This window comes from Panulirus ornatus, chromosome 14 (genome assembly GCF_036320965.1).
Source record: "Panulirus ornatus isolate Po-2019 chromosome 14, ASM3632096v1, whole genome shotgun sequence".
Classification (NCBI taxonomy): Eukaryota; Metazoa; Arthropoda; class Malacostraca; order Decapoda; family Palinuridae; genus Panulirus; species Panulirus ornatus.
Genome location: NC_092237.1, coordinates 33,216,114 through 33,229,547, shown reverse-complemented (window position 1 = coordinate 33,229,547; position 13,434 = coordinate 33,216,114). Strand labels below are relative to the sequence as shown.

Here is a 13,434-nt window from a genome sequence, read left to right as displayed (position 1 = left end):
CCCTGGCAGGTGTGGCTGTGTATCTGTCTGATGACTGTTATCTTACCCTGGCAGGTCGTGGTGTGTATCTGCTGGTGACTGTGCTGTGGGTCCGCTTCTTTACGTGGTGACTTCGCCATGCTGGTGGAGTGTACCTGGACGTGGAAGACAGTGTCCAATATTCCCTACAAAGCTTCAGCTTCAACATGTACAGGAACTTAGTGGTTCAGGGAAACCTTATCTCCTCCCACCGCTGGTCGCACCGTTTCATATTCTTCTCTTGGTGCCTCTATTCTTTCTACATACAAGGTGAGACTGGGCTAAACAGCTTAGAACGCTATGTAGAATACAGAAAAATCATTTTTTAGATTTAAAGTATATCTAAAATATCGTTTCAATTGAAAGAGAAGTGGTAGAGAATGTGTAGATCAGGTGTTTGCTTTGAAGAGTGTATGTGAGAAATACTTAAAATAAACATAAATTTGTATGTAGATTTATGGATCTATAGAAGGTATATGATAGGGTTGATAGACATGCTTTGCAGAAGGTATTTAGAGTATATGGTGTGGGAAGCAAGTTGTTAGAAGCAGTAAAAAGTTTTTATCGAGGATGTAAAGTATGTGTACGAGTAGGAAGAGAGGAAAGTGATTGGTTCTCAGTGAATTTTATATATATATTTATATATATATTAATATAAAATATTATATATAATATATATATATTATATATATATATATATTTTATTTATATATATTATATTATATATATATTATATATTTATATATATTATTATATAATTATATTATTTTTTTTTTTTTTTTTGCTTTGTCGCTGGTTCCGCGTTTGCGAGGTAGCGCAGGAAAACAGACGAAAGAAATGGCCAAACCACCCCTTACAAATGTATATACTCGTCCACACACGCAAATTACATCCTACACAGCTTTCCATGGTTTACCCAGACGCTTTCACATCCCTCTTGATTCAATCCACTCGACAGCACGTCAACCCCGGTATACCACATCGCTCCAACTCACTCTATTCCTTGCCCTCCTTTCACCCTCCTGCATGTTCAGCCCCGATCACTACAAAATCTTTTTCCTCTCTTTCCACCTCAATTTGGTCTCCCTCTTCTCCTCGTTCCCTCCACCTCCGAAACATATATCCTCTTGGTCAATCTTTCCTCACTCAGCCTCTCCATGTTGCCCTACACCACTTCAAAACACCCTCCTAGACTCTCTCAACCACGCTCTTTTTATTTCCACACAGCTCTCTTACCTCTTACGTTACATCTAGATCAACCCACCTCACACCACACATTGTCCTCAAACATATATATATTATATATATATATATTATAGATATATATATATATATATATATAATATATTATATATATATATATATATATATATATATATATTATATATATATATTTCTTTTCTTTTTTAATATTAGCCATTTTCACGCGTTAGCAGAGTGGTAGATTAAGAACAGAGGACTGGGCCTTTGTGGGAATTCCCTTCACCTGGCCCAATTCTATGTTCCTTCTTTTGGAAAATAAAAAAAAAGAAAAAAAAAAGATAGAGCGAGGGGGAGGATTCCAGCCCCCATCCCTCCCCTTTTAGTCGCCTTTAGGGCACGCAGGGAATACGTGGAAGTATTTTTTCCCCCTTCCCCAGGGATTTTAAATATATATATATATTAAATATTTATATATATATATATATATATTATTTATATATTTTTTATTTAATATATAATATATATTATTATATAATATATATATTCCCGTTTTAGCAAGATAGCTTTTAAGAACAAAGGATGGGCCTCGGGGGGAATATCCTAAACCGGCCCTCGTTTTTCTTTTCCCTCTTTTGGAAAATTTAAAAAAAAAAAAAAAAACGAGAGGGGGTTTTTCCACCCCCCCGCCCCCTTCCCTTTTTAGTCGCCTTCTACGCCGCGGGGAATACGTGGGAAGTATTTTTTTCCCCCCTATCCCAGGAAAGGGAAGTCGGAAGTTAGATCCGAATTCGGGACAAGGATTGGCTCTGGGGGGTTGGCCAGTCGGGCCTGTGCAGGAAGCGGGCCGGGTTCAGGGAGGAGGGCGGGGGAAAAGGGGTTTTGGGGGGTTTTTGACGTGAGGGTGTTGTTTTTTCTCTAAAGTCCCTCATACATGCAAAGCTCTTCTTTCCTCACCCAACTTTTCTTCTCACCCACCACCCATTATTGACAATCTCTGTTTGCCCCTCAAGGTGCTTTTTTTTTCTGTGTGCTGCTGCTGCTGTTGATGTAACATGTTGAAATGGTATCTTTAAATATACATGCACGGTGCGGGCAGGGTGTAGTCGTCGTCGTCGACGGCAAGAAAAGGCAAGTAGTAATGTGTCGGCGTCTTTGGGTGGCTAAGGTGAAGGGGTGTGGAATTTTCTGATGTACGGCTTGTCACTGATAATAATAATAATAGTGATAATATTTATTATAATATATATATATATATATTATATATATATTATATATATATATATATATATATATATATATATATATATATATATTTATATATATATATATATATTATATATTTATATTTTTTTTTTTTTTTTTTTTTTTTTTTCATACTATTCGCCATTTCCCGCGATAGCGAGGTAGCGTTAAGAACAGAGGACTGGGCCTTTGAGGGAATATCCTCACCTGTCCCCTTCTCTGTTCCTTCTTTTGGAAAATTAAAAAAAAACGAGAGGGGAGGATTTCCAGCCCCCCGCTCCCTTCCCTTTTAGTCGCCTTCTACGACACGCAGGGAATACGTGGGAAGTATTCTTTCTCCCCTATCCCCAGGGATAAATATATATATAATATATATATATATATTATATATATATATATATATATATATTATATATATATATATATATTTATTTGTTTATTTATCTATCTATTTTCCTTTGTCGCTGTCTCCCGCGTTAGCGAGGTAGCGCAAGGAAACAGACGAAAGAATGGCCAAACCTACCCACATACACATGTATATACATACACAACCACACAAGCACATAAACATACTTATACATCTCAACAAATACATATATATACACACACAGACATGTACATATATACACATGTCCACAATTCATACTGTCTGCCTTTATTCATTCTCATCGCCACCCCTCCACACATGAAATAAAAATCCCTCCGCCTTCATGTGTGCGAGGTAGCGCTAGGAAAGGACAACAAAGGCCACATTCGTTCACACTCAGTCTCTAGCTGTCATGTAATAATACACTGAAACAACAGCTCCCTTTCCACATCCAGGCCCTACAGAACTTTCCATGGTTTACCGCAGACGTTTCACATGCCCTGGTTCAATCCATTGACAGCATGTCGACCCCGATATATCACATCGTTCTAATTCACTCTATTCCTTGAATGCCTTTCTCCCTCCTGCATGTTCAGGCCGCGATTACTCAAAATCTTTTTCACTCCATCTTTCCACCTCCAATTTGGTCTCTCACTTTTCCTCTTTCCCTCCACCTCTGACACATATATTCTTGGTCAATCTTTCCTAACTCATTTTCTCCATGTGACTAAACCATTTCAAAACATCCTCTTCTGCTCTCTCAACCACACTCTTTTATTACCACACACCTCTCTTACCCTATTATTACTTACTCGATCAAACCGCCTCACACCACATATTGTCCTCAAACATCTCATTTCCAGCACATCCACCCTACTCCGCACAACTCTATTTATAGCTCACGCCTCGAAACCATATAACATCTTTGGAACCAATATTCCTTCAAACATACCCATTTTTGCTTTCCGAGATAATGTTCTCGACTTCCACACATTCTTCAACGCTCCAAGAACTTTCGCCCCCTCCCCCACCCTATAAATTACTTCCGCTTCCATGGTTCCATCCACTGCCAAATCCACTCCCAGATATCTAAAACACTTCAATTGCTCCAGCTTTTCTCCATTCAAACTTACCTCCAATAGACTTGTCCCTCAACCCTACTGTACCTAATAACCTTGCTCTTATTCACATTCACTCTCAGCTTTCTTCTTTCACATACTATACCAAACTCAGTCATCAGCTTCTGCTGTTTTTCATATGAATCACCACCAGCGCTGTATCATCAGCGAACAACAACTGACTCACTTCCTAAGCTCTCTCATCCACAACAGACTGCATACTTGCCCCTCTTTCCAAAAATTACGCATTCACCTCCCTAACAAACCCATCCATAAACAAATTAAACAACCATGGAGACATCACACACCCCTGCCGCAAACCTATATTCACTGAGAACCAATCACTTTCCATTCTTACTACACGTACACATGCCTTACATCCTCGATGAAACTTTTTACTGCTTCTAACAACTTGCCTCCCACACCATATATTCTTAATACCTTAAACAGAGCGTCTCTATCAACTCCATCATATGACTTCTCCAGATACATAAAAGCTACATACAAATCCATTTGCTTTTCTAAGTATTTCTCACATACATTCTTCAAAGCAAACACCTGATCCACAAATCCTCTACCACTTCTGAAACCACACTGCTCTTCCCCAATCTGATACTTTGTACATGCCTTCACCCTCTCAATCAATACCCTCCGATATACTTTCCCAGGAATGCTCAACAAACATATTCCTCTGTAATTTGAGCACTCACTTTTTTCCCCTTTGCCTTTGTTCAGTGGTACTATGCAAGCATTCCGCTAAACCTAAGGCACCTCACCTTGAGTCATACATACATTAAAAAACCTTACCAACCAGTCAACAATATAGTCATCCACTTTTTTGATAAATTCCTCTGCAGCACCATCCAAACTCGCTGCCTTGCCGGCATTCATCTTCCGCAAAGCTTTTACAACCACTTCTCTGTTTACCAGATCATTCTCCCTAACCCTCTCACCTTGCACACCACCTCGACCAAAACACCCTATATCTCCCACTCTATCATCAAACATATTCAAGAAACATTCAAAATACTCACTCCATCTCCTTCTCACATCACCACCTTCCCATTAGCCCCCTTCACTGATGTTCCCATTGATTCCCTTGTCTTATGCACTTTATTTACCTCCTTCGAAAAAAACATCATTTTATTCTCCCCAAAATTTAATGATACTCTTTCACCCCACCTCTCATTTGCTCTCTTTTACACCTTTTGCACCTTTCTCTTGACCTCCTGCCTCTTTCTTTTATATATCTCCCCCTCATTTGCATTATTTCCCTGCAAAAATCGCCCAAATGCCCCTCTCTTCTCTTTCACTAACAATCTTACTTCTTCACCCCACCACTCACTACCCTTTCTAATCTGCCCACCTCCCACACTTCTCATGCCACAAGCATATTTTGCGCAAGCCATCACTGCTTCCCAAAATACATCCCTTTCCTCCCCCACTCCCCTTATGTCCTTTATTCTCACATTTTTCCATTCTGTACTCATTCTCTCCTGGTACTTCCTCACACAAGTCTCCTTCCCAAGCGCACTTACTCTCCACACTCTCTTCACCCCAACATTCTCACTTCTGAAAACCTCTGCAAATCTTCACCTTCGCCTCCACAAGATAATGATCAGACATCCCTCCAGTTGCACCCCTAAGCACATTAATATCCAAAAGTCTCTCTTTCACGCGTCTATCAATTAACACGTAATCCAGTAACGCTCTATGGGCATCTCTTCTACTTACATACGTATACTTATGTATATCTCTCTTTCTAAACCAGGTATTCCCAGTCACCAGTCCTTTTTCAGCAAATAAATCTACAAGCTCTTCACCATTTCCATTTGCAACACTGAACACCCCATGTACACCAATAATTCCCTCAACTCCAACATTATTCACCTTTGCATTCAAATCACCCATCAATATAACCCGGTCTCGTGCATCAAAACTACTAACACACTCATTCAGCTGCTCCCAAAACACTTGCCTCTCATGATATTCTCATGCCCAGGTGCATATGCACCAATAATCACCCATCTCTCTCCATCCACTTTCAGTTTTACCCATATCAATCTGGAGTTTACTTTCTTACACTCTATCACATACTCCCAACACTCGTGTTTCAGGAGTAGTGCTACTCCTTTCCTTCCTTTTGTCCTCTCACCAACCCCTGACTTTTTCCCACGACAATCCTAAACCACTCTTCCCCTTTACCCATGAGCTTCGTTTCATTCAGAGCCAAGACCTCCAGGTTCTTTTCCTTAAACATACTACCTATCTCTCCTTTTTTCTCATCTTGGTTACATCCACACACATTTAGACACCCCAATCTGACTAAAGGGGACGTGAGCGCAGGGCTAGAAACCCCCCCCCCTCTTGTATATTTCAACTTTCGAAAATGGAAAACAGAAGAAGGAGTCACGCGGGGAGTGCCCATCCTCCTCGAAGGCTCAGATTGGGGTGTAGATGTGTGTGGATTTAACCAAGATGAGAAAAAAGGAGAGATAGGTAGTATGTTTGAGGAAAGGAACCTGGATGTTTTGGCTCTGAGTGAAATGAACCTCAAGGGTTAAGGGGAAGAGTGGTTTGGGAGTATTTTGGCTCTAAAATCAGGGGTTGGAGAGAAGACAAGAACAAGGGAAGGAGTAGCAATACATCTGAAACATGAGTGGTGTCAGTATGTGATAGAGTGTAAGAAAGAAACTCTAGATTGATATGGGTAAAACTAAAAGTGGATGGAGAGAGATGGGTAATTATTGGAGCATATGCACTTGGGCATGAGAAGAAAGATCATGAGAGGCAAGTGTTTTGGGAGCAGCTGAGTGAGCACGTTAGTAGTTTTGATGCACTAGACCGAGTTATAGTGATGGGTGATTTGAATGCAAAAGTGAGTAATGTGGCAGTTGAGGGAATAATTGGTGTACATGTGTGTTCAGTGTTGTAAATGGAAATGATGAAGAGCTTGTAGATTTATGTGCTGAAAAAAGACTGGTAATTGGGAATAGCTGGTTTAAAAAGAGAGAGATACATAAGTATACGTATGTAAGTAGGAGAGATGGCCAGAGAGCGTTATTGGATTACGTGTTAATTGATAGGCGCGCGAAAGAGAGACTTTTGGATGTTAATGTGCTGAGAGGAGCAACTGGAGGGATGTCTGGTCATTATCTTGTGGAGGAGAAGGTGAAGATTTGTAGAGGTTTTCAGAAAAGAAGAAAGAATGTTGAGGTAAAGAGAGTGGTGAGAGTAAGTGAGCTTGTGACGGAAACTTTTGTGAGGAAGTAACATGAGAGACTGAGTGCAGAATGGAAAAAGGTGAAAACAAAGGGCGTAAGAGGAGTAGGTCAGGAATAAGATGCATTTAGGGAAGCAGTGATAGCTTGCGCAAAAGATGCTTGTCGCATGAGAAGCGTGGGAGGTGTGCAGATTAGAAAGGGTAGTGAGTGGTGGGATGAAGAAGTAAGATTATTAGTGAATGAGAAGAGAGAGGTATTTGGACGATTTTTGCAGAGAAGTGGTGCAAATAACTGGGAGATGTATAAAAGAAAGAAGCAGGAGGTCAAGAGAAAGGTGGAAGAGGTAAAAAAAAAAGAGGGCAAATGAGAGTTGGGGTGAGATAGAATGATTGAATTTTAGGGAAAATAAAAAAGTGTTTTACAAGGAGGTAAGAAATGTGAGTAAGACAAAAAAACAAATGGGGACATCGGTGAAGGGACTACTAGGGAGATGATAAGAAATAGTGGCGATGTGAGGAGATGGAATGAGTATTTTGAAGGATTGTTGAATATTTTAGATGATATCGGGGCAGATATAGGGTGTTTAGCTAGAGGTGGTCTATGAAATTATTGGGCTAGGGAGAATGATATGGCAAACAGAAAAAAGATAGTGAAAGCTTTGCGGAAGATGAAAGCCGACAAGGTGGCGGATTTGGATGGTATTGCAGTGGAATTTATCAAAAAAGTGGGTGACTGTGTTGTTGACTGGTTGGTAAGGATATTTGATATATGTGTGGCTCATGGTGATGTGCCTGAGGATTTGCGGAATGCATGCATAGTGTCATTGTCCAAAGGCAAAGGGGATAAGAGTGAGTGCTCAAATTACAGAGGTATAAGTTTGTTGAGTATTCCTAGGAAATTATATGGGAGGGTATTGATTGAGAGGGTGAAAGAATGAACAGAGAATCAGATTGGGAAAGAGCAATGTGGTATCAAAAGTGGTGGAGGATGTGTGGATCAAGTGTTTGCTTTGAAAAATGTATGTGAGAATTACTTAGAAAAGCAAATGGATTTGTATGTAGCATTTATGGATCTGGAGAAGGCATATGATAGGGTTGATAGAGATGCTCTGTGAAAGGTATGAACAATATACAGTATGTGAGGGAAGTTGCTAGAAGCAGCGAAAAGTTTTATCGAGGATGAATGGCATATGTACGAGTAGGAAGAGAGGAGTCATTGCTTCTCAGTGACTGTCGGTTTGCGGCAGGGGTGCGTGATGTCTCCATGGTTGTTTAATTTGTTTATGGATGCGGTTTTTTAGGGAGGTGAACGCAAGAGCTTTGGAGAGCGGGGCAAGTATGCAGTCTGTTGTGGATGAAAGAGGTTGGGAGGTGAGTCACTTATTGTTCGCTGATGATACAGCGCTGGTGGCTGATTCGGGTGACAAACTGCAGAAGCTGATAACTGATTTGGTAAAATGTGAAAGAGGAAAGCTGAGAGTAAATGTTAATATTAACATGGTTATCATGTAAAGTAGGACTGAGGGACAAGTCTTTTGGAAGTTAAATTTGAATGAAGAAAAACTGGAGGAAGTGAAGTGTTTTAGATATCTGGGAGTGGATTTGTCAGCGGATGGAACCACAGAAGCGGAAGTGAGTCACAGGGTGGGGGAGGGGCGAAGGTTCTGGGCGCGTTGAAGAAAGTGTGGAAAGCGAGAAAGTAATAGTGGTTCCAAAAATGGTACATGGTTGCGAGGCATGGGATAGGGTTCTGCGGAGGAGGGTGGATATGTTGAAAATGAGATGTTTGAGGACAATATGTGATGTGACGTGGTTTGATCGAGTAAGGAATGAAAGGGTAAGAGAGATGTGTGGTAATAAAAAGAGTTTGGTTGAGAGAGCAGAAGCGGATGTATTAAAGTGGTTTCGTCACATGGAAGAATGAGAGAGGAAAGATTGACCAGGAGGATATATGTGTCAGAGGTGGAGGGAACGAGAAGTGGGAGACCAAATTGGAGGTGGAAGGATGGAGTGAAAAATATTTTGAGCGATCGGGGCCTGAACATGCAGGAGGGTAAAAGGCGTGCAAGAAATAGTGAATTGGAACGATGTGGTACACCGGGGTCGACGTGCTGTCAATGGATTGAACCAGGGCATGTGAATTGTCTGGGATAAAGCATGGAAAGTTTAATGGGACCTGGATGTGGAAAAGGAGCGGTGGTTTCGGTGCATTATACATGACAGCTAGACACTGAGTGTGAACGAATGTGGCATTTGTTGTCTTTTCCTAGAGCTACCTCGCGCACATGCAGGGGAAGGGAGTTGTCATTTCATTTGTGCCGGGGTGGCGACGGGAATGAATAAGAGCAGACAGAATGAACTATGTACATGTGTATATATGTATATGTCAGTGTATGTGTATATATATAAGTATACGTTGAGATGGATGCGTAAGTACATGTGCGTGCGTGGACGTGTATGTATATAAATGTGTATGTGGGTGGGTTGGGCCATTCTTTCGTCTGTTTAGTTGCGCTACCTCGCTAACGCGGGAGACAGCGACAAAGTATAACAGAGGAATATAAATATAAATAAAATATATATATATATATATATATATATATATATATTATATATATATATATATATATATAATATTATATAGTATATATCTTTTTCTTTCAAACTATTCGCCATTTCCCGCATTAGCGAGGTAGCGTTAAGAGCAGAGGACTGGGCCTTTGAGGGAATACCCTCACCTGGCCCAATTCTCTGTTCCTCTTTTGGAAAATTAAAAAAAAAAACGAGAGGGGAGGATTTCCAGCCCTCCGCTCCTCCCCTTTTAGTCGTCTTCTACGACACGCAGGGAATACGTGGGAAGTATTCTTTCTCCATATCCCCAGGGAAAATATATATATATATATATATATATATATATATATATATATATATATATATATATATATATATATATTTATTTTGCTTTGTCGCTGTCTCCCGCGTTTGCAAGGAAGCGCAAGGAAACAGACGAAAAAAATGGCCCAGCCCACCCACATACACATGTATATACATACACGTCCCCACACGCAAATATACATACCCATACAACTCAATGTACACATATATATACACACACAGACATATACATATATACACATGCACACAATTCACACTGTCTGCCTTTATTCATTCCCATAGCCACCTCGCCACAGATGGAATAACATCCACTCCCCCCGTCATGTGTGCGAGGTAGCGCTAGGAAAAGACAAAAAAGGCCCCATTCGTTCACACTCAGTCTCTAGCTGTCATGCAATAAACCACAGCTCCCTTTCCACATCCAGGCCCCACAAAACTTTCCACGGTTTACCCCAGACGCTTCACATGCCCTGATTCAATCCATTGACAGCACGTCGACCCCGGTATACCTCATCGATCCAATTCTCTCTATTCCTTAAACGCCTTTCACCCTCCTGCATGTTCAGGCCCCGATCACTCAAAATCTTTTTCACTCCATCTTTCCACCTCCAATTTGGTCTCCCACTTCTCCTCGTTCCCTCCACCTCAGACACATACATCCTCTTGGTCAATCTTTCCTCAATCATTCTCTCCATGTGCCCAAACCATTTCAAAACACTCTCTTCTGCTCCCTCAAAGGCCCAGTCCTCTGTTCTTAACGCTACCTCGCTAATGCGGGAAATGGCGAATAGTTTGAAAGAAAAAGAAAGATATATATATTATAATATATATATATATATATATATATATATATATATATATATATATATATATATATATATATGTATATATATGTATAATATATATATATATATATATATATATATTATATATATATATATATATATATATATATATATATATATATATATATATATATATATATATATAATATATTATATATATATATATATATATATATATATACATATATATACATATATATATATATATATATATATATATATATATATATATATATATATATATATATACATATATATAAAATATATATTATATATATATATTATATATATATATTTTTTTTTTTTATTATACTTTGTCGCTGTCTCTCCCGCGTTTGCGAGGTAGCGCAAGGAAACAGACGAAAGAAATGGCCCAACCCCCCCCCCCCCATACACATGTATATACTTACGTCCACACACGCAAATATACATACCTACACAGCTTTCCATGGTTTACCCCAGACGCTTCACATGCCTTGATTCAATCCACTGACAGCACGTCAGCCCCGGTATACCACATCGCTCCAATTCACTCTATTCCTTGCCCTCCTTTCACCCTCCTGCATGTTCAGGCCCCGATCACACAAAATCTTTTTCACTCCATCTTTCCACCTCCAATTTGGTCTCCCTCTTCTCCTCGTTCCCTCCACCTCCGACACATATATCCTCTTGGTCAATCTTTCCTCACTCATCCTCTCCATGTGCCCAAACCACTTCAAAAACACCCTCTTCTGCTCTCTCAACCACGCTCTTTTTATTTCCACACATCTCTCTTACCCTTACGTTACTCACTCGATCAACCACCTCACACCACACATTGTCCTCAAACATCTCATTTCTAGCACATCCATCCTCCTGCGCACAACTCTATCCATAGCCCACGCCTCGCAACCATACAACATTGTTGGAACCACTATTCCTTCAACATACCATTTTTGCTTTCCGAGATAATGTTCTCGACTTCCCCACATTCTTCAAGGCCCCCAGAATTTTCGCCCCCTCCCCACCCTATGATCCACTTCCGCTTCCATGGTTCCATCCGCTGCCAGATCCACTCCCAGATATCTAAAACACTTCACTTCCTCCAGTTTTTCTCCATTCAAACTCACCTCCCAATTGACTTGACCCTCAACCCTACTGTACCTAATAACCTTGCTCTTATTCACATTTACTATCACCTTTCTTCTTCCACACACTTTACCAAACTCAGTCACCAGCTTCTGCAGTTTCTCACATGAATCAGCCACCAGCGCTGTGTCATCAGCGAACAACAACTGACTCACTTCCCAAGCTCTCTCATCCCCAACAGACTTCATACTTGCCCCTCTTTCCAAAACTCTTGCATTTACCTCCCTAACAACCCCATCCATAAACAAATTAAACAACCATGTAGACATCACACACCCCTGCCGCAAACCTACATTCACTGACAACCAATCACTTTCCTCTCTTCCTACACGTACACATGCCTTACATCCTCGATAAAAACTTTTCACTGCTTCTAACAACTTTCCTCCCACACCATATATTCTTAATACCTTCCACAGAGCATCTCTATCAACTCTATCATATGCCTTCTCCAGATCCATAAATGCTACATACAAATCCATTTGCTTTTCTAAGTATTTCTCACATACATTCTTCAAAGCAAACACCTGATCCACACATCCTCTACCACTTCTGAAACCACACTGCTCTTCCCCAATCTGATGCTCTGTACATGCCTTCACCCTCTCAATCAATACCCTCCCATATAATTTACCAGGAATACTCAACAAACTTATACTCTGTAATTTGAGCACTCACTCTTATCCCTTTGCCTTTGTACAATGGCACTATGCACGCATTCCGCCAATCCTCAGGCACCTCACCATGAGTCATACATACATTAAATAACCTTACCCAAAACCCGTCAACAATTTCAGTCACCCCCTTTTTTAATAAATTCCACTGCAATACCATCCAAACCCGCTGCCTTGCCGGCTTTCATCTTCCGCAAAGCTTTCACTACCTCTTCTCTGTTTACCAAATCATTTTCCCTAACCCTCTCACTTTGTACACCACTCGACCAAAACACCCTATATCTGCCACTCTATCTTCAAACACATTCAACAAACCTTCGAAATACTCACTCCATCTCCTTCTCACATCACCACTACTTGTTATCACCTCCCCATTTGCGCCCTTCACTGAAGTTCCCATTTGCTCCTTGTCTTACGCACTTTATTTACCTCCTTCAGAACATCTTTTTATTCTCCCTAAAATTTAATGATACTCTCTCACCCCAACTCTCATTTGCCCTTTTTTTTCACCTCTTGCACTTTCTCTTGACCTCCTGTCTCTTTCTTTTTACATCTCCCACTCAATTGCATTTTTTCCCTGCAAAAATCGTCCAAATGCCTCTCTTTCTCTTTCACTAATACTCTTACTTCTTTCATCCCACACTCACTACCCTTTCTATATATATATATATATATATATATATATATATTAATTATATATATTTATATATATTATATATAT

General features: G+C 40.1%; 1 protein-coding gene across 1 annotated transcript in view; it reads left to right on the top strand.

Annotated features, from left to right (window-relative positions):
* The first annotated feature begins 134 nt into the window (after positions 1–134).
* Positions 135–13,434, top strand: part of LOC139753080 (glutamate receptor ionotropic, delta-2-like) — a 205,581-nt gene continuing 192,281 nt past the window's right edge. Inside the window, exon 1 of the mRNA XM_071669168.1 lies at positions 135–288. Within this exon, the coding sequence (XP_071525269.1) occupies positions 186–288 (103 nt within the window). The 5' untranslated portion in view covers positions 135–185. The remainder of the gene's footprint in view (positions 289–13,434) is intronic.